Consider the following 22,073-nt stretch of genomic DNA (forward strand, 5'->3'; position numbering starts at 1 on the left):
ATCCACAGAGATATATTAAGGGATATCAACTCTCCTACACTTTACGTAATACGCCAAACACTAAATGACTGCTTTAAGGAGAAATTTCCACTATGGATATAGTTAATCCTTTATTGTCCACCTACAATGTTCCTAGCACATTTCTCTGAATTAAGTGGTACTAGCCCTTTTCTGAGATAGGATATTGAACTAGTATGATCCAGAATGGAAATTCCTGTGAATCATGGTTTTGATTGACATAATAATGGATCAAATGATGCTTCTGTAAATGTAAATGGATTCTGAGACAGTGCCTTCATACAATAATTTTTGTATTAAAATACACAAGTCATCACTGATCGCAACTTGTCAAAAATATGTTTGCTGAGTGTCAGCACAGTTTGCACAGTATGCAGGCCTGTTTTAATCCACTGAATTACAGTGGTATTAAAAGGTATCAAGTTAATAAAAATGCATTTACTTTTTTCTAAGACAAAGGATCAAATACTGTTTGCAATTATTCCATGCTCAGTTCTCCTGTAGGTGACAGAGTCCAATAAAAGATGTTCACCCACCTTGTTTCTCTCTAATATTCGGGGACTGACAAGGTTACAACTACACTGCATACAGTTTTAATATAGTCAATAGGACTAATCGCATGAGTAAAACAAGGAGGGATTGGCCCAGAATTTGTAAGGTGTTTGAATTGTTTCTGGGAATGAAAGATACAATGACTTACAATGAACTGTGATAGTGGCTGAGTCCTCCATGCTTCTGTCAATCAGAGAGCATTTGTATTCTCCTGTTGCATTTCGTCTCACATCAGTCATTATGTAAGTATCTGAGCTTCTTATGCCTTCGGATTCTCCCTGTGGATGGAAGTATTACACTTATGGGTTACAGAAAGTTGCTAACAACAGGACAGTCACATGTTCTTTGAATACTATTTTATGAAGCAATTATTAGACTGAAGTGCTTCACAGTCTATATACATTCAGCACCAGTGAAATCCAACCACCTCGGAGTATAGCACAGATTTAATTTTGTTGCACGACTGCAGGCATTGCACAGTTGCAAAGTCACTCCCGCATTAACAAAAAAGTTTTACTTAGAACATTCAGCTTAAATGACGATTTTCAGAAATGTTAGAAAAATACAAAAATCTAAGATGTTTAACAGCTAGATTGGAAGGGAAGATTACGTACAGACAAAACAAAACGTATAATAATCATAACATTGCAAAGAGAAACTATGATGGGGGAACAATCTCTCATCTGAAATGCTACAAGTTCCAGGAAACATTAACTACTGAAGTGTATCACAAACATTGTTAGATCCATAACACAGCACTAATTTTAGCTCCCCTCAAGCAAGAGAATGCTGGAGATGTAATTAGGAGGCTGAAGTCCATGTCAAATGGAGCCCTTAGCTCACTCATGTTCATCACAGAACAGGTGGAGTTCTGGTGCACTGGTGGCTCTTCCTCCCATCCTAGACTCCCTTCTACAACTGCTGCTTAGCGTGGCTTAAAAGGGGGTTGATTGGGGCATCAGTTCTGCTCTCCCTAAGCTTCCCCTGCAGCTTGAGGTAGAGGAGTGGCATCAGACCCTGCCGCCTCCTATCACAGTTCTGCAGCAATGCAAGCTGCAAAAGGAGAGGAGTCCAAAGTAGCTGAGGGTTATTAAGCTAAGTAACTGGTGGTCTGGAGCTCCTTGGAAGCACATGGTCTTCCTGTCCTGAAGGTAAATTGATTCTGATGGTGTAATGGGAGCAGAAAACACAGGAAGAATGCAAGAAACAAAAAGGAGGAAACAACAAATGATCACATTTCTGTCTGAAAATATTTCACCTATTATTGCAAGATTACTATAACTAATATATAATATAAATGTTAACTTTATTTTCAATTTTTACTTTCTGCATTTGACAGCAAGTTGTGTATAATTTATTCCACTGTTTCCCTTGTATTGTCAGTCAATGCTTGTTTGTGTTGAGTAAAGACAAAATAAATACAGGAAGATGCAACTGTGAAACCACAAGAAATGGCAGGTGTGATACCTGAAACTACTTTAAACTCGTGCGAAAAGAATGTTTGTCCCTTTAACGTGTAGTTAATAATTTTCAAATTGTTCTTTATAAATCTTATTCCCCATTTTAAAAAAATTCCATTAATATATTGTATCTCTATTTTTCACCATACAATTCTAATGTTCTTCTGAAGGCTGTCACTACAGGAATTAATTACTCAATATACTTTACAGAAAAAGATCTAAATCTGAGATGGGATTTTGCCACCTTAATTGCTACATTTGATTTTTCTCGTGTGATTACTCTGTTGTATTTGAGTTAAACTGTTTTCCTCTGGTCCTTTTTCACCACTGCATTTCTATGAACACAACTGCATCATATATTTTGTGTAAAAAGTTTGCTAATCTGTGAAGAGGGTAAAAAAATCTTCACTAAATTTTGATAGAGATTCTCTGCAGGCTCCAGACTGGTATCCTCTCAGCGAGTTTGCTGAGCTTGCCAAGGTCATCTTTTCACTTTGTTAATAGCATCAGAGGCCTTAATTTGTTATATAAGCCTTTAACACGTCAGTCCACAGAAACTAGTGTTGAACAGCAGTACCCACAGCCATATGCACTTTATGCATGGTGCCTACCATTGGCAGGACTTGAATAAGGTAGAGGCAACCTATGCACATGCCTAGGGCATTGTTTGTTGAAAGGAGGGGCAACCTGAGCTCCGGCTGGACTGATTTGGGCACTGGTGCAGGAGCCATCCCAAGAGCATGGGCCAGGAGGAGCAGCAGCCAGCCACCCTGTACTGATTCAGGTTTGGCTCTGGCATGCCCCTCCCCCCATCACAACGCAGGGGACATGGGGCCAAACCTGCCTGGGCAGTAAGGTGGGTCTGCACAGCTCCTCCTGGCCACTGCCATGGGTCCAGCTCCTGCATCTGGGCTTCCCGCGGGGGCGTGCCCAGCCTTGCTCCACTTCCAGCATCTCACGTCCCCTCTGCTCTGCTCACAGGACTTGCTCAGCAGCAGCTCATCACCTGCTAGAAGAACGGGGAGCTGCAGTGAGTGCCTGCCTGGGGGAGCTGACTAGGAGAGGGGGTTTTGCCGTGGTAAGGTAAAGTTCGATTGGTTCAGTGTGGGTGCCTCTGGTGTCAAATAATAGGAAGAAATAGTACAGACTATTATAGCTAAGTAACAATAGTAAGGTAATACTTACTGGAGTATAAAACAAAAACTCCCGTGGAGGGGGGTTACCATTTCCTGAGCACTTTAGAGTGATGTTATCACCTTCTTTGATGGTATTTCTTTGTGACAGCACTTTAATTGTCACCTTCTCTGTAGGATCTGTGAAAATAATGGACATAAGTTAATAGTTTTTGTCACTCTTCCTATAGTTTTCTGGAACTTGCTCCCTACAGCAGCAGCACACCAGACACTGAATGTAAAGAACTTCAGAGCTCTGCATAGAACTTATCCATATGGTCAGGGCTTTGAAAGATTCTGGGTCTCATTTTAATGGAAGAGTTTTTTGTTGGTGGTGGGTTTTTTGACAAAATTGTGTGTATTTTTCTTATGGAGTTGAGTTGGGAGTGGGACTCTTCTTCTGGCATATGGCTTCTGGCAGCATGAACAATGAATCAGATGATGTCAGGTACATAAGGTAACCACTCTATCATGGCATCATGTGGAAATGTTGAGCACATCCATCCCCCATCAAGATGGTAAAGAGGGCAGCCCATAGCCAGGCATGCTGTTTGTTCTTGAGCTCTACAGAGGCAGGATGGTGATATCAAGAAGCCCCAACAGTAAAGATATAAGTTAAACCGCCCATGATCACAACATATCCTGTTGTAACAAAGAAGAATCTTTCATTTAATCTGGTTGGTCTGAGGGGTATGCAAGAGCTCCTCTAAAGAAATCAGTAGACACAGATCTGAGTTGTCTATCTGCCAAGAAATTCAGAATATAGTCCCGCATTGCCTGCTGCCCTGATTCCTTAGAAATGTAATTTCTGATGTACTGTCTGAGAGGCTCAACTACTTCGGAAAAGGGGCGTCTTGACTTCAGCCAGCATTCTTGGCGCAGCTTTGAGACGAAATTGTGAAGTAAGCTGTCCTGGTGGTTGGCTGCATAGCCCTGCCTTCATGACTTATTGCTGGGGGAGCAATGTCAGCCAGGACCAGAAAGTTGGAGTCTCGAGTTGTCCAGGCTGCACCAGTGATGACATGAAGGGAAGAGTAGATCACTGAGCCCAACTTGCTGCAGTGACTACTGGAACCCCATGCTGCTGCATGGTATTTAGCAGGGGCAATAATTAGGGCATTGATAGATATCCAGCAGGTTACAGCACTAGTGGCCAATGATAAGCCTGCGGAGGAGTGGATTTTTGCACATCATCTCCATGTGTTGTTGGAAGGACAGAGCAGTCAAGCTTTATCCCCAAATAAATAAGGTACAGTTAAAAAAACAACTGGATGATTATTCAGGAGGACCCTGCAGCTGCGGATGAGTGGGACTCATCACTGACTTTAAACCGAACAGCTGGTATTGTGTTATTTTCTGATTATCATTCTTTAAATTTCTAAAAGACAACTAGAGCTTGGTGATGCATCTGAATGCAAATGACTAGGTAAATAAATAGATTTCCATTTCTTGGAGCTGTAATCTGTCTTTTTATAACCTGTACTGTACTGAATTCAGCTAAAGAAAATAATTAATAAGAAGGAGATCGAAACTAATTAAGATTACTGACACATTTTTAAAAAACCACTTGTATCTCACCAACAACTTCACCTAACAGCAGTGGAGAAATCTATTTAAAGCAATTCTGGACACCTATTCAAACAAGATTATAAGGATCTCAGTTTAGAGATACATTTGAAAAGAAGAAGGGACTGAAGTTATGTTAAATGAATAAAGGTATTTTCAGAAGGAAACTAGTAATGCTTCATTCTGTGGCTGAGGGAGCTTCATGCCATGTACTCCTCTTCACTAATCAAGGATATGCTCAATTCCCATTGTTAGTTAATTAGCAGTGCAGCGATACTAAATGTCTCTAGAGGAAGCTAGAGATTGATGTATGAAGAAGTTATCTTAATTAAATTGTCTGCTGAGAGAACAGGATATAATATGCTTGCTAGCCATGCTCTTTTAATCTTCAGTGTAGAGTACCCGTGATTTCTTCAGTATAGACGATGTTCCCGTTGGGAACAGCACTCTTTTCTTCACATTGGGCCATGATTGCAACAGTCTGGGGTACATACATTCAAGAAGTCTGAAAACCAGATTCACAGTAAGTAGGCTAGCCTGGGGTCTATAAGTGGTCAAGGCAATGGGGACAGCATAACTGCTTAAGAGGAAGTAGCTATGGAGCAATTTGAGGAGACATAAAAGATTCATGCAAATTAGCTCACTACCAGACTTCCTTTCAAGCAGACCTCACTGTATCCTGGATCCTCCAGTGACCCTGTGCGGCAATTCCCTTGTCTTGTAGAAGAGTGGGATGAGAGAGAATGAGATTAGGTGCCTGCTCTTTAGAGACCAAAAATTAAAGCAAACTCAATTTGATAGATATGGAGTGGGTGCTTGTAGATGTGGGATCTCTTAATGACTTTTAGGAGTAATGGCTGATATTCCCAAATGGCCTTCTTCCTTGTCATTTTCCCTGGCTGTTTTGGAAGAGTCAGTCATTGGAACAGAGGTCTGAATCGCTTACTCAGGTGAGAAACAGGAATAACTTCTTTAAAATGCATTGATGCATTATGAATGGAAGGCAAGAATTGAGTCCCCATTCTAAATTTCTCCACAGACTTTGCTCCAGAAGGGAAGAGAAGCTAGGCAGCCAAGTAAGTCATAGATGGTTGCCTCAGTCTGGGGCTTTCCTCTTCTCTGGATAATGGATCATTGTCCCTGACAATTTTAAGCAGAGGGATAACTTGCACTGTTTGTTTAGATTCATGATGTTTTTGTGCTCAACAAGTACTCTAAACATTTGGGTACCTTAGTATACCAGTCTTGATGTATGCTAATTTATATTTACTGCGTATTTCGCTGGGCAGAGAGAGATGCAAAGACGATCTTTAATTCTCACACAATATTTTTGAACTCTAGTCAACTACTACGAAAACTTCTAATTCAGCTTATTTAGTAATAGTTTGTTACAAGGACTTGAAATTCCCATTTCCTCACAAGATTCTGTTAGCTGCTACACTTTTCCTCCTGAAACAGTAATCTTAATATTCAGAAATCTAATGTCACTGAAAAAAAGAGAATAAAAACTCAATCCTGAAATGGATGCGGTGTATGCTTGATTTAAATCTTTTAACTGCAGATCAACTTTAAAAAAGTATTAATCCTATTATCAAAAAGAGCATCATTATTCGGATTTATCTCAGTGTTTTAGGAAGAGGTTTTGCTATCAAAGAAAGTCTGGGACCCTGCGATTTTGCTGATAGATGGATTTTTTTTCCAGAAAGATCATACATTTATGAACATAAATCTGCGACCAAGTTTTTAACAACTTACAGAGAACATCAAAGACCACTGGTTCAGATGGTATTTTTTCCTGTCCAGATGGTCCATAATATGTCACGCTACAGGCAAACTGTGCATTTGCATCTTTCTTTGTCGGCATGAACTGGAGAGAAGATGTCGTGGTGAAGAGTCCAGTTGATTGGTTCACAACCTTTTGTAAGCTCATGACTACAGCTGAAAAGAAGACATCGTTTCAGTATCATTCTTAGTATATACAATCTTTCCTAATTTTGGATTTTTTCTTATTTTGTACAATAATCATTTTTATGCATCTATTGCTCAGCATCCAAGCACAAGAATTTTAAAGCAAGCAATACAATAAACAAAATTCACTGCAACAGACTACACCCTCTGGTCCTGACACTTTGGCCCACAAAGAAAAAACACCCTAAGAAAGATTCCTTGTCAAATAATACTGTCCTAAAATGCCTTAAGTACTTAAAAAGAGACAAAAACAAAACAAAACACTTTCTAATTAATTTGCTAGTTTCTTAAAAAAATTCCTTAACTCAGAAAGATACATCTAACTTTTTGGCAATAATAATACAATATTAAAACCCACAATTTTATGCCTCAATCCTGCAAACCTTCCTCCCATGTGCATAGCTTTAGTCATGGAATAACCCTATAGATTTAAATAGGATTACTCATATGAGTAAAGTTATTGACATGTGCAGGTTGTTCTAGGATCAGGTTCATTGTTCATTACTGAAACATACCTCCTTCAACGGGCTGCAAAATATTTCCATTTTTGTACCATGTAATGTTGCCATCTGGATAACTATCTCTTGCAATACATTCCCCGAGCTGCAGAACACAAAGAATTATCAAACATTTTGTCCTCTGACATTTTGATAGAATTACTCCATTTATGCTTACATGGTTACTCTTGGTTATGTGATTAGTTGAAGTCTCAGGAAAGGACAATCCAAAACGTTTTGATTTTTTAAAAAAGGATAAATGACAAATGATGCCTGGGTATTTCTTGGGGGCAGGGGGAAGAATAGAACTTGACCCATTCTTCTGGCTATGGGGAGGGCTAATTGTAACGTTCTAGCATGTTGCTGTTATTCCTGATTCAGCTGAAAACTGGTTTTCCAAGAGATGGTTTCAGAAGTTCTATAATCTCAGACAGGGTCCTAAGCAATCCTCCCCATATCACACTATTGCTAGCTCAGAAAACACACACAGAATATTCCATCTTGCTGATGGCACAGCTCCAAGCTCACCTCCAGGGACATGAGTTTAAATTAAGAAAAATGCTCTTACCATTTTAAGCTTTTCCGTTTCTAGGAAGTTTGCTGGATGTATAATTTCTGGTTGAGATGGTTGTTCTATAAACAAAAATATGTGTAAGTGAAAGGAGTGCAGGGATTTCAGTTTGTTGTATAAAGTACTAACGTTCTCCAACAACAACAAAGACAGAACATTCAGCAACCTGGGTTCAGCAACTACATCAGAACTATTTGGTGAGCTGCAGAGTCAGGCTTTTCATTTGAAACCTTGTCTTTTGGGGGTTTACATCCTTCCTTGGCTGCTAAAAAAAACCTGCTCCTACCTAAATATTGGCAAATGGACTTGGGTGGGGGTGAGGGGAATCTCACGAGATTTAACAGGAGAGAGAATCATGTTACTGGTTTCACTTTATATATGTCATTTTACATGATAATATAAAAGTAGCGTAAATTTATGCTATACATTGGCACGCTATATTTTGGCCAGGAATCCTATAACCAAGATTAAGAGAGCCTACTGATGAACATGATACATTTCCAGAAGAAGGAAACAGTGGTATATAAAATATAGTGGCACAAAAGAAGTTTTAACACTGATATTAGTTTAGCTTTAATATTTCAAATGGTGAAACTCAACTTAATCCCACTTCTCATTTTCCCCCATACTACTGTTATACTTAAGTAACACCTGGGATTAGTATAACAGAAGCAACTGTAGTACCTGAAATTACTAATTTATATTTCAAAACTGACTAGATTTTGAGTCGATTGCATCTTTTTAAAAAGCAAACTTTCTATTCAGTAGCAATATACATCATCTTATTAACAGTAGCTGCTCCCTTCCCTGTTAGAATTGAGGCGCTGTCAGCATTTCCATTATAAAACACTATTTTCTAGAGACTATATAACTTGTATGTTAAAATTCATTCTGGCCAAAAGCATGGAATGCAAATTTTTATTTCCAAGAGACTGTTTTTCTATAAGTTCTAAGGAAACAAAGTCTGTATATTTACACAGTCAAAAAAAGTCTTTGCACTCCAGCTGTGCTTCTAAATAAGCAGACATTTATATACACATATACAAACAAACAGTCTCCAATTTTTCACATTTCAGCTTACAGAAGCTTTTTCAAATCAAACCTATCAAACAATGCTGGTAATCTGGAAAGTTACCAAGTGCCCTGCTATCCTGATGCAAGTTCTCTTCACACAATTAAAAAATATAAAATAAAGAAAAAAACAGAATAAAAAGTTTATTCATTTACATTTGGGTAGTCATGCCTACTACGGCAGTAGCTAAGTTTGCACAAGTTTCCATTCTAAGTCTCTTTCTTCATATATTGAGATACAATTTCCTGCATTTTAGAAGATTTGTCCAAACAGACAATCAAAAAGAAAAAAAAAACCAAAAGCAATAAAGTAAACTATTTATTTGGAATTCTCAACCAACTTGCCTGTGGCAAATAAAATACCAAAGCACAAAAAACCCTGGCTCAAAAAGCCTCATGTTGTTCTCAAGCAGAAAACAGACCAGACTAGACATATTTTAGAAGTGTAAACACTGTTTGTGTGTTTTAAAACAAACCGATTAACCCATTTTCCAAACGCACTTGCAGCGACAATAGGTTTTCATGCCTATCACCTGAACCACAATCAGGTCTCCTAAACTGCCCTCATCCCACGCAGACAGGTCCCACAAACAAAAATGGCTGTTTTTATATCATTTTTTATATCAGTTTGCCAGCCATCCGATAAACTGAACAAATTTGAAGTTTGCTGTCTCTTTTTGTTTTTCGCTTCTTTCCATGTTTTCCTCCCAGTGACTGCACTTGGTTGTTCTTTAAGGAGGGCTATCCACTCTTTGTTGAGCTCTCCCCTCTCTGAGTTCAATAAGAGAACAAACCATCTATCCTGCTCCCTTTGCGGTTACCTGTGGGTTTGAACATTGGCCTGCTAAACCCAGGGTTGAGAGTTCAATCCTTGAGGAGGCCATTTAGGGATCTGGGGCAAAAATCTGTCTGGGTCCTGCTTTGTTCAGGAGGTTGGAGTAGATGACCTCCTGAGGTCCCTTCCAACCCTGATATTCTATGATGCACAACAACAAAATTATTCACTACCTGGAATGGTAGCAATGAGCCAGAGTGAGTGATCTCTCCACCCACATGTGAGGAGGTGGGAGGCAGAGAAAGGGGGTACTGCTGAGTAGATGAAATGGAGAAGGCACAGAAGAGTTGCTTAGAGCTCTCCCTGCCCACTCAGGGTACATCTACACCACAGTTAAAAACCCGCAGCTGACCCGAGCTCAGTCTAAAGGGCTGTTTAACTGCAGTGCAGACATCCAGGCTTGGGCTGGAGCCTGGGATCTAGTATCTTGTGAGGCGGGAAGGTCCCAGAACTCGGGCTGCAGCCTGAGCTGGAACATCTACACTGCAATTCAACAGCCTCGCAGCCTGAGTCTGCTGGCACAGACCAGTTGCAGATGTCTAATTGCAGTGGAGACAGTGTTTAATTTGTGCTGGGGCTGAGTCCCAGCATTCCTAGGGTTGGCAGTTCACAGCCCCGGCACCTCCAGGCCTGACACATCAGTTAAGTAAAAAAATTGCTTGAGCCCCAGCATCTCTCTCATTGCAAATTAAGCATTGAGTGCAGACAGAGGCTGCTGCAGATGAGGAGGAATAGCAACAGGCTTGCACCTGTGCAAGCAGATTAATTTACTGTGCTTACACTTATTGGGTGCCAGACATTTAGAAGATCATTTGCTGAAGCAGAAGGAAATTTGAAGCTCAAGAGTTTAATAGCATCAGAGCATAGGTTGGTAGGGCTTGTAACTTCAGCAAACTGCTTATCTCTGGCTGCAGGGGCTTAGAATAGCACCTTTACAGCTCTGTAAGCACATTAACTCGGCTTGCTAGCTGTAGAGTCCAAATAGCTGTGCAAGGAGATAGGAGCTAATGTATGTGGAGCCAGTATGCTTTGGAAATGTTGGCTATCTACATCCAGATGAAGATGCTGGAAAGATCCACCAGAAAAGCTGGCAGAGGTTGTTACTTGAACAATCCAATGAGGGCTATTAGCAGGTGTTATCTGTGCAATGAGCCAATGCACCTTGTTAGCTGCACCAGCTGATTAACTCAGGACTAAAGATGTAACAAGCTCCACAGAAACTCAGCTTCAGTCAAACCTCAAGGGACAGATCTGAATTTCAGATAACCAAGAATGTTGGTTACTTGGGATTTGTTCAGCGGTTCGAAGAATTTAGAAGCTTTACTGGCTGAACCTATGCAACTTGCCAACAAATCTTAATTTTTCCTTAATCTAAACCAACCGGGGAAATTAAATGTTAACATGTGTTAAAATTGTAAAGTCACTCCAAAAAAAAAAATGTGTCAGAAAATTCTGAAGTAAAGGTTTTTCTGGTAATGTTAACTCAGTCACATTACACATTCAGCATTTTCTATTTTTATTTTCCTTGCTAAATGTAGCTTAATTAATGAATTCCATAAAACATGAGAGGGCAAACTACAGTCCACGGGCCAAATCTGACCCACGGGATTGCCAGCCATGCGGTGCAGCAGGCCTAAGGCAGACTCCCTGTCCCTGTGCCGCTCCTGGAAGTGGCTGGCACCATGTCCCTGTGGGGGGGGAGGGGGAAGGGAGGAGTGCAGAGGGTTCCCCACACTACCCTTGCCTGCAGGCACCGCCCCCGCTGCTCCCATTGGCTGGGAACAGGGAACTGTGGCCAATGGGAGGTTCGAGGGTGGTACCCACAGGTGAGGGCAGTGTGCAGCAGAGCTGCCTGCCCCACCCCACTCCCAGGAGCCACTTCTAGGAATGGTGTGGGGCTAGGGCAGGCAGCCCGGAGCCGTTCGAGGTAAGCAGTGCCAGGCTGGAGCCCGCACCCCGAACCTGTCCCGCACCCCAACCCCCTGCCACACCCAACACCCCTCTTGCACCCCAACCCCCTGCCCTGAGCCCCTTCCTGCATACCGCACTCCCTCCCACACCCCAACCTCCTGCCCCAGCCCTGCATACAATTTCCCCACCCACATGTGGCCTTCAGGCCAAAATGTTTGCCCACCCCTGCCATAAAAGGTACAGGATGTGCAACATGGCTGAAAAAAATATTGTGTATGCCTTAGCAATAGAACTATATGCAGTAATTCAACCACTGGGTATTGAAACATTTTGTAACCACTCTAAAATACAGTCTCATCTACATATTTACTCCTTCATGGTAAATAACCATGATAATTCTTTATCACTTCATTTCAAGCAGTCTGCACACTTATCCCTGCTGTCCTTAATTTAATTGTTCTTGCAGTCAAATATCAAAGTTAAACAATGGAAGTGAATTATTGTTGACTCCCAATCTCCCTTCAAACTGATTGGGACACTGACAACATTGTGTTAAGATACCAGGACAACAACATTGAAGAATTCCTTACACCTTCTTCCTGCTTGAGTTATAAAATTATCATTACATTTGGTGGATTATATATTTTCTTTGAGCCAAAATGTAATCTTTTTTATATTATTAACAACTTTTCAACTTTTCCTATCAGAGTTACTTTGTGTAAACTGTATTTAAACATGCATCTTGAATGAACAAAGGCAAGGAAGCAAAAGAAAATTTCAAGGTTGGGTATGGAGGAGAAACTCACTGTTTTCTGAGAGTCTACTCAGAGTAGGAAATGCTACAGATAAGTTTTTCAGTAGTGATTAGTCATGCCGGCTGTCTCAATTTTTACGTGTTTTATGTCAGAAATCCTAAAGGGGCCTGAATTAAAAAAATTACCAAGCAACTTGTCTGTGAAAATCCTGGACTCTGAAAAATTTAGCAACTAGAATCACTAGTTACTTTTGAAAATCTTAGACAGATGTGTTCATTAGTAAGGTTTATGGTGTCAAGCCTTTAGTCATAATGCTAATACACCTTTGTTGCTGACATTTCAAAAGGGGAGAAAAATATGAGTTTTGGCTAGTATCCTGTTTTTAAGCCTTTATTTAAAGTTTCGTTATCTGTGTGCGCCAGGTTCTTGAGGATATTTAAATACATTTCTTTAAACTCACATACTACCAAATGTTTCCAACATATCACTTAACACTTCCCCCACCCCTAGAAAAGTTCACTTACAGAGTAAGTGAAATTTTTCCCATCAGTCTTATTTTTACATTTTTCATTTTAAGGGCAAAATGATGTAGCCTATGCATACAATTGATTCATTCTCAAGCCCTGAAATTCCTCTTGTTCAGAGCTGGCAGACTAAGACTACAGCAAGTCCTGTTACACAAATGCTACAGACGGATTAGGCTTTTTTACTGCAGAAAACTGCTAATTGTTAGTCATTGATTCTGAATAATATATATATATATATATATACACACACACACACACACCCCCTAATTGGAGATCCATATTAGTAGCTATGCTAAGCTGTTACTTACTGAACACCTTGACTACTGTAGGCTCTTCATACACATTGTCCTCGGTTACTAGCATACACACAAATCTTCTTTCATCACTGATCCTTGCATTTTTGATGGATAAGGTATAATTTTCTGAGAGACTCAATCTGCCTTTGTATTCGGCTACGTCATCATATTGAACCTTTTTTTTTGTTTCTGACCTGAAGGCAATAAATACTGGAGAGTTGTTTTCCGGTTCCTAAAATAAATAAATAAAATAAAAAATAAAATAATGAATGCTTCATTTTTCCATAAACACAAAGACTTATTTAGAAGTGCCCCAAGATCTGCAATGGGTGCCTGCTATCCAGCCAATATGTAGTTAAAAATGATGACAACAGACATACTTCATAGGTTTAGGATTTTTGTTTTGATTTTTGGAGGGATGGGGAGAAGAGGATGGGGTATTCTCCAGTTGCTGTGCAATCAATTGATCCAATGGTATAGAGGTACAAAGAGTGATAAGATCTGTCATTTGAAGGACAGCCTGTTGTGCTACATAGCATACTAGGTGTTAGACTGGCTGCACTGGAATGGATTACCATTCCATGATACAATACTGACATGGAGTGAGGAAGACCTTCTGTGACAAAGGCTCGTGGCTGTGGAATTAGTTGCATTTCCACATACCAAAAGGTATACAGAATATCAGAGGCATCCAAAGTTAGACTCAAGATTTCAGTTTCTTTTTTTAGCAGGGCTTTGGAGCTGTGCTCCGGCTCCACTCCAGGCAAAAACCTGCAGCTCCACTGCTCCGGAGCTGCTCCGCGCTCCAGGCTCCGCTCCAATGCCCTGTTTTTTAGGCTATTGTTTTTACAGATTTTGTATTGTTTGTCACGGATGTTTAAATCCCAGGTGGGGAACTATATTTGATCAGGCAAAATTGCCCATTTTATTCTAAATTAGTTTTTAGTTTCTTTTTGTTAAAGCATTCAGAAGTCTCTAAGCATGGGAATATACTTACAATAAAAGATTATTTATATATGTTTCAGGATAACCTGTAAAGTAGTTTCTAGATATCCTCCTTACTTTAATCGGTATGCAATTGCTATCAAAAAATGGAAAATATCAAAGGAGAACTTTACATGGAGCTGTCATAGAGACAGTTAATATTCATATGAGGCAGAACGGCAGGCTGTTTTCTCCAAGATTTGTTTTCCCCTCCCCTCCTTTACATAAAATCAAAGGGAAGGACTATTCTTCATGTTATGATGTTCCAGGAAACTGAGATCTCTTTAAATCAAAGCACCAAGAATTGGTAACACAATGCTTGTGAGATTTGTTGTTCATGTCCGCAATGCATGAATATTCACACATCACAAATGTTCTGCTCTAGCATGCACCAAAGTCAAAATAAAATCTCTGGTAGATTCTCTGGAGACAGACTCTTCTCTGAGTGTTTCTAAGTCCATACCAGGGACCTGGAAGGGCTACCCCGAGAATATTATAGTAGAAACTGAAATCTCCTCTCAGTCTATAAAATAAGAAGTCTATGACATGCCCATAAATTGACAAGGGTGTTCTTGCTTCCCATGAAAGGAAAATGTCTTACAAAAGATGAAAAACAAACAAAATCATTGGCATGCTAGGAGGCCAGGGAGCAGGGGGTTACATAGAATATATTTTGGCTGTACTTAGCATGTTAAAAATCTTAGCTGGTTACAGTTGTACAAATTATTATACACGGCATATGTCACCTACCCCATGGCCCTTGGAGGTGGTGGTTTAGGAAAGGTGTGACAGACAGGGCAGGCTCCAAGCACCAGCCCAGCAAGCAGGTGCTTGGGGGTGGCCAATAGAGGGGGGCGGCACGTCGGGCTCTTTGGCAACAATTCGGTGGCAGGTCCCTCAGTCCCTCTTGGAGTGAAGGACCAGCCGTTGAATTGCCGCCGAAGACTGAAGTGGTGGCAGTAGAGCTGCAGATCGTGATTGTGGCTCTTTTTTTCCTCTCTTTTTTTTTTTTTCTTCCTCTTCTTTTTGCTGCTTGGGGCAGCAAAAAGCCTGGAGCCAGCCCTGGTGACAGATCTAAAGCAATCAGCAACTTCTAAATTTTTTCTCCACTGTTGATTAGTAACTATTCCTGGTGCAATGGGGTTGGGGGAAAAGAGCCAGATTTCTCTCGAAATAGCTTTGCAAGTTCACCAAGTGCAGAAACTGCCTTTCTAGAAAAAAGCCCAGAAGGAAGGAAGGAGTTTAACAAAATTCTGGCCATCTTTTGTAGGCTTATTTGAAGTATTTTAACTCTCTCCTCTAAGCAAACATGCTCCACAGGACTCTGCAATTTACATCCCAAAATGCAGAGGTGGCTTTGAAAATTCTGGAGCTTTTGAGATCCCTCCCTTCTTCCTACAAGAATTGTTAACATCATGGAAATGATGGCATCTTGTACGGAAGATGGAATTTCACAGTACTGCAGTTCACTCCAAGTCCTTTTAAATTTTAAAGTGGCAGATTTGTTGCACAAATATGGACCATTTGGCCACCACCAAAAGAAGAGAGAATTAGATTAATGAGGCGGCAAAACGTGGAAGTAGAAATTCCCTGCCAGAGCAAGAGATCTGGGAACTAAGTCAGCCCTTAACAAATGAGACCTCCACTCCTCAAAACACCTGCCAATGCATATAACATTGTGGTTTTGGGGAGTGAGAGGACAGCTTTGGAAATGGAGGTCATAATCAGGGGAGATGCTTAAATAGGCTTTTCAGAAATATGGGAAATGTTAATTCTGACTTCAGTTAGAGAGAGCTAAAGGAGATAATGTTTATCATAACTGGTTTGCCCATCCATATTCTGCATCCGGTTTCAAGGCTGCTATGTATGCTTGTGCTGTTTATTTTTTTAAGCTTACAGTGTTATAGGACATGAACGATGAAGTGACATTTAGTAATAATAGTGACGTTCACTGTGTTTCCAATACAAATCAATGGAGTGAGTTAAGGCAGTGTTAACTTTTTTCTACTGTGCTTCTGGCACATTCTTTGCACACCATTAGCTGCACAGGGAAACAGAACCCAGCTCTCCAGAAGGCTCACTTTGCCCTTTGCAGCATGCAAAAATACAGTGAAGCATGAAACAGCATGCAGTAGTTGCCAACTTGGGGATCCTTTTCATGAGGATAAAACACTTCCTGCTTTAGGAAGGTTCAAATGCGCAAAGATGGCTTTTTCAAACCAATAAGAGTTAGGCAACCTGGCATGTTTTTAATGTGGCTTGACAGAATGCCCTAATTCTAATAATTATTTCTCTTGCACATTTGAGACTAATTCTACCTACATTCACTGTACTTGACAGCAGAACAGTGGAATTATGTAAATTTGAATCTGCACTTTTACTCACAAAAATATACTTATATTAGCAATAATTAAGTTCAAGGTAAGCCATACTCACATATTTCCATTTTCCAAACATCAGGTCAGTAGGTACTCCCTGAGAACAAGGCATAACAATGGTATCTCCGTATACTGCATTTACTGTGTACAATCCAAGGCCTATGAGAGAGAAAGGAATGGTAAGTGTTTTATTGGAATTCTAAGGTGCTAGTTACTATTTGGTTTAAGGTAAAACGAGTGTCTTACTGCATTGTGTTATTTTCTAGGGATTTTCCAGGGATTCATCCGTGAATGTTTTTAACAAAATAGGATTCGGTACATTAAGTATGTTTAGGTAATTATTCATGGGCTTTATACACTCAGACTTCCTACTGCAGTTAATGCAAGCCATGTGGATTCTGAGAACAGAATTTCACTCTTTCAGCGAGAAGACCATATAAAAAAGGCTATGGACACTGGCTGCCAGGGCCAGCTCTAGGCACCAGCAAACGAAGCACATGCTCGGGGCAGCATATTTTCAGGGGCAGCATTCCGGCCATTTTTTTTTTTTTTTTTGTGCTTTGGGCAGCAAAAGCCTAGAGCCGGCCCTGGCAGCAGCAGCAGCATGTCATGTGCGGAGGGTGCCCTGTGGCTGCGGCGGTTCGCGCCGTGGGAGAGCAGCACCCGCACCAGGGCTGGGCAGCAAGGGGTGCAGGTGAGGCGGGGGGGGGGGGGGGGGAAGAAGAGAGCACAGGGCGGGTGTGGGGGGCAGCCAAAAGTTTTTTTTGCTTGGGGTGGCAAAAAACCTAGAGCCGGCCCTGCTGGCTGCTACCTTGTATCAAGCCTTGTTGCCTTAAAACTGAACAAACATGTTTATCTTTCCCATCTGAAAACTCAGCCAGTTCTGTCTGCAGGGCATATGTCGCAACACAATATCAAAATAAGGACAGCCTAGAATCAAAATAAACGTAATACCTTTGGTATTATGCAGTACAGCTGTAGTCGTGTCAAACCCAGGATATTACTTGTTCTTCACTACTTATGCTAAACAATCTGTTCCACCTTTCATTTTGCTGCGACATTTTCCCAGGCCTGAAGAAGAGCTCTGTCTGGTTTGAAAGCTTGTCTCTCTCGGACCAACAGAAGTTGGTCCAATAAAAGATATTACCTCACCTGCCTTGTCTCTCTAGCAGATGGTTTAGACATAAAGTAGCCCAAACACAACAATGCTAGCGCATGGGAATTTCAAAGTGAAATTGACCAGTGTAGTTCATCCTCTAAAATGAGTGAAATGCAAAAAAGAGATCCACATAGCACACAAGAAGAAAAATTAAAACTGAAATAATTTTAGAAATGTAACAACCTAATATGTTAATAGTAGCGCTGTTGTTACTAATACAGTTTTGCTTTGCTACTATTTTTATAAATCAATTTTACAAAACAAACTACACAAGCCTACGTCACCCTCTCCCATGGAAAAACTCACAGTACAGAAGTCTAGGGGGAAAACAGCTTTAGCAAGTCTTTCCTCAATATTCTTCCCAGATTGTTCCTCTGCACTGAATGAGGATGGGGTTTGCCCACTGTGACACGGCTGTCAATTTTGTGAACCTTACAGAATTAATGTAAACCTTAGTGAATTAAATTTAAACTCCAGGCCTACACTACATACTTACTTTGGAATTTTTATGTCGCTCAGGGGTGTGAAAAATCTACATCTCTCAGGGAAACTTCAGGTGGGATTTGAGAACCTGTTCACTGGCCATAGTCCTTGTTGGTATCAGGGAGTGTAGATTTTTTTTTATTTTTTATTTTATTGTTTAATAGGTTTTTCGCATCAGACTTTTACTTAAAAATAAATGTGATCAGTTAGAAACAGCAGTGTGTAACTTAACTGTGGCAATTTCACTATTTAATGTCTCTGAGGAGAATACTAAAGCAGGCCTGCTTAGGTGTATTCCCCCTTCCTGGAGAATTCAAAGTATAGGCAAGGAGCTGTGCAGCCAGAAAATATTCTGGTCAAGATGGAGGGAGATGATGACAACTGGGGAGGAGGAAGCCTGAGAATGGTTGCCCTTGATGGACCTCAGAGGAGTAATACAGATACAGTTGCCCTGAAATATGACATCCACTACACCTATGGATTTGGGGCTTCTGCCAGAGATCACAGCCATTGGAGAGTGGCCCCCTGCACACAGGCCTGGGGGACCCTTTGCTTCCCTTCTCCAATGCCAAGCCAGCATGGCTTCACTGGAGCTGCACAATCAAAGACTTTCCCCAACTTGCTGCTGAACCAGGAACCTTATTTAAGGAGCAAGAGGGAGCTGATGGCATATCCGGGGCTGTACAAGAAGATCATACAACCACCAGCTGCATTGGATTTTTCAGCAGATTCATCACGCCTTGCCAAGGCCATATCATGCTCATGGTGTACTTGTCCCCTGACTTACCCTCTCCCAAAGTACAGATCTCTGGGCCAGAGGAGTACTCTCCAGGGGTCTGGAATGGTACTTGGAATTGGACGACCCTCTGTCTGCCATGTGTACATCCTGGTTAGGGATGTGCCCTCACCTCAGATAGGTGGATAGTTAAATAAAATATAATATATATTCTGAAAGGGTCAAATACTGAAGTTCTTACCCAGTGTTTACTCAGGCAGACTCTGTTTTTAATGAGGATTTTGCCTGAGTTTATTACTACTACTGTTACTAGTACTGAACATTTAATACTGTGGTAACTACTAAAAGCCACAGTCAGACTGGACCCTGGTTGTGACAGGTGCTTGTCACAGATGTGGTTGAGCTCCTCGGCAGGACACTCACCAGACTGCTCTCAGGGGATACAAATGCTGAATCCCAAATGCTTTAGCTTGCTGGGGCTGGGCAGAGTTTAGACACTATTCCTGGCTTTGGGCCTTTAGGCCCACACTCCAAGTTCATGCCTCATGTCTGACACCCCTCTTGGCACCGAGGACAATTTCGATCCATTTGCCACAGCCCTGAAGTTAATGTCTCTCCCAAGACTCCTCAGCAGCACAAGCACGTTCTCCAGAAACCCACCAGAAGTGTACGCCTTCTGGTTTATAGTGAAAGCCAACAGACACAGAGAAACTTTGCACAGGATTTTAGATACAATATTCTCTTTACTTAGCACACCGATATGCATAGATCTAGATAAATTAACACACAGCAATATACATTTTCCCTGCCTCTGTTTCCTCATGCATAGGCCAGAATACTCTGTGCATCCTCTCTCCACTGTTCACCTGCAGTCTCATCCAAGAGATGGAATCTCTGCTCTCTTCTTAACCTCTCTGTAAGGCGATTGCTGAGGGACCCTCTCTTTTATAACTTCCAGTCCTATTATCAGATGATTCCCTTAACAGCCTCATCAGGTGATCAAAATCCCCTACTTGGTGATCAGTTACTAAGTTACCAGCCCACCTGGGATGACTGGTTCTTCTGTGCAAGGCTGAGCCTATTGTCTAGGGTGGTTCTATTTCAATGGGAGAGCATTTACATTAATGACCCTTTATTGTTATCCCTATGCTGCTCCCCCTTGGAATTTCTGTCCAAGATGGAGTAAAAGAACAATGGAAAAGGCAAACTAACCCATTCAAAATAGAGTCCACAATCTGACAAAGTGTCCCCTCGCTATCCAACAGAATTTAAAAGCTGTACATATATTCTCTAACTCATCACAGTGCTATACAAAAATACTGTAAGTGAAAATCCCTTCTCCAAAATGCTTACAATGTAAACAACAAGACAAAATAGGCAGAAGGGAATCAATCACGTTGGGATTGAGAGCCTGGCTGTGGGGACAAGGAGGAGGAAGGGTTTAAGATAAATATAACAGGCTGTTATATTTGTTCACATCCTAAGAGTTCTAGTTTAATAATATTCCTTTTTAACCAAGCTGTTGTTGATCATCTGTTTCTGTTATATGGTCACATACTCAATTTAAATATATTGATCATATTTTAAAATAACAAACAGTCTTCTTAGAGTGTGTTGTAATCTGCTATACAGTTTGATTAAGTTCAAGTGCTATTTTCTAAATTAAGAGAGACAGCATTTAGTCCACTAGATGGTGCTAAAGAAATGTAAACTTAAAAGTTACAAAAAAACCCTCTTAATTTACAAACAAGAGCACCAATATTTCATGTATTCAGAAATACTGTTGGAAACAATAGGAAAGGGCGGGGGACCCTAGGTTCCCCTTACCCTGCTCTAAAGAATTGGTTTGGGGTGGGTGGAAGGATGGTGTAGTTTTTATTTTATATTTAAAATTCTAATCTTAGTTTCTGTTAAACAGCAAGAAAACTCCCCTTTAAGTTCTTTTCCTCAAGACTAAAAAGCAACAAAAGAGCCTTGCTCTTATGTAAATAAGAAGCAAACTATTTGGTATATAAACTAGTTCAAGCTCAAGTCAAACAGGCATTTTAAATTATTAGACATGACAGCATTTTAGATAGAAAAGAAGGAGATTTGCTTGTTCTGCTAATGTATACTTAGTGCCATCATGGAAAAAAAACCCATCCCTGTGGGACTCTCATTGTTGTTCCTTTTTTGTTCACTCTCAGACAATTATATCAACTTCTGAAAGTTGCTACGGTAACAAGCATATACCACAAAACACTCAACAAGCAGCTTCAGGAGCTTTGGGAGTGTGACTGAAAATGCTTATGGAGACTATTTAAGTTTACAAAATTCAGAATATGTAATCAATGAATGGTCTGCTAAAATGAAAGTTTGGACGATTGTCTGAAATCAGAAGCCACATACCAGTTTCCCTTGAGATGGCTAAAATAAGATTGCCTGAGTCTTCAAACTCTCTCTTGCACAGCAAATTCAGACTAAACTCAAATTATCCAGTTTTGTAGACAACTGTGCATAACAAAAGTACATTTGTGTTTAAACACAGAGAAACTGAAATTAAACAAAATATAAGAGACCCTTCTGCAAAATTCTCAAACCCCCCACCCCTCCCAAAAAAATATTGCAGCAAGGAATCCAGGATGCATGAAAGAATTCTACAATGCAAACTAGCAAAATCACTACAAACACTCATAACAGGAATTAGAGAAATCCTTGCAAAACTATTTTAGAAAACTACCTATGAAAAAGACATATTTTGACGTTTCTCTTCTGTGTTAGTGGATATATTTGTAAGATGCATGGGGAAGCAAAAAAAATAAAGGAAGGATACTGCAGAAAGGGATCTGAGAGTCATAGTGAATCACAAGCTAAATATGAGTGAACAGTGTAGCACTGTTCCAAAAAAACACACGTCATTCTGGAATGTATTAGCAGGAGTGTTGTAAGCAAGACATGAGAAGTAATTCTTCCACTCTACTCCACTCCACTGGAGTACTGTGTCCAGTTCTGGGCGCCACATTTCCGGAAAGATGTGGACAAACTGGAGAAAGTAAGGAGAAGAGCAACAAAAATAGGTCATGTTTTCTGGACATTTAGTTATGAGGGAAGATTGAAAAATTGGGTTTGTTTAGTCTGGAGAAGAGAAGACTGAG

General features: G+C 40.5%; 1 protein-coding gene across 6 annotated transcripts in view; it reads right to left on the reverse strand.

Moving 5' to 3' along the window:
- The window catches only part of ALCAM (activated leukocyte cell adhesion molecule), a 171,872-nt gene that overhangs the window by 30,054 nt on the left and 119,745 nt on the right, over nt 1-22,073 (reverse strand). For all 6 annotated transcript variants that reach the window (XM_039484091.1, XM_039484065.1, XM_039484085.1 and 3 more), the window contains exons 2-8: nt 16,620-16,720; nt 13,212-13,431; nt 7,802-7,866; nt 7,252-7,339; nt 6,524-6,706; nt 3,216-3,343; nt 719-848 (exon numbers count right to left, since the gene is read on the reverse strand). In XM_039484091.1, coding sequence (XP_039340025.1) covers nt 719-848; nt 3,216-3,343; nt 6,524-6,706; nt 7,252-7,339; nt 7,802-7,866; nt 13,212-13,431; nt 16,620-16,720 — 915 coding nt within the window. The remainder of the gene's footprint in view (nt 1-718; nt 849-3,215; nt 3,344-6,523; nt 6,707-7,251; nt 7,340-7,801; nt 7,867-13,211; nt 13,432-16,619; nt 16,721-22,073) is intronic.

Source organism: Mauremys reevesii, linkage group 1 (genome assembly GCF_016161935.1).
Source record: "Mauremys reevesii isolate NIE-2019 linkage group 1, ASM1616193v1, whole genome shotgun sequence".
Classification (NCBI taxonomy): Eukaryota; Metazoa; Chordata; order Testudines; family Geoemydidae; genus Mauremys; species Mauremys reevesii.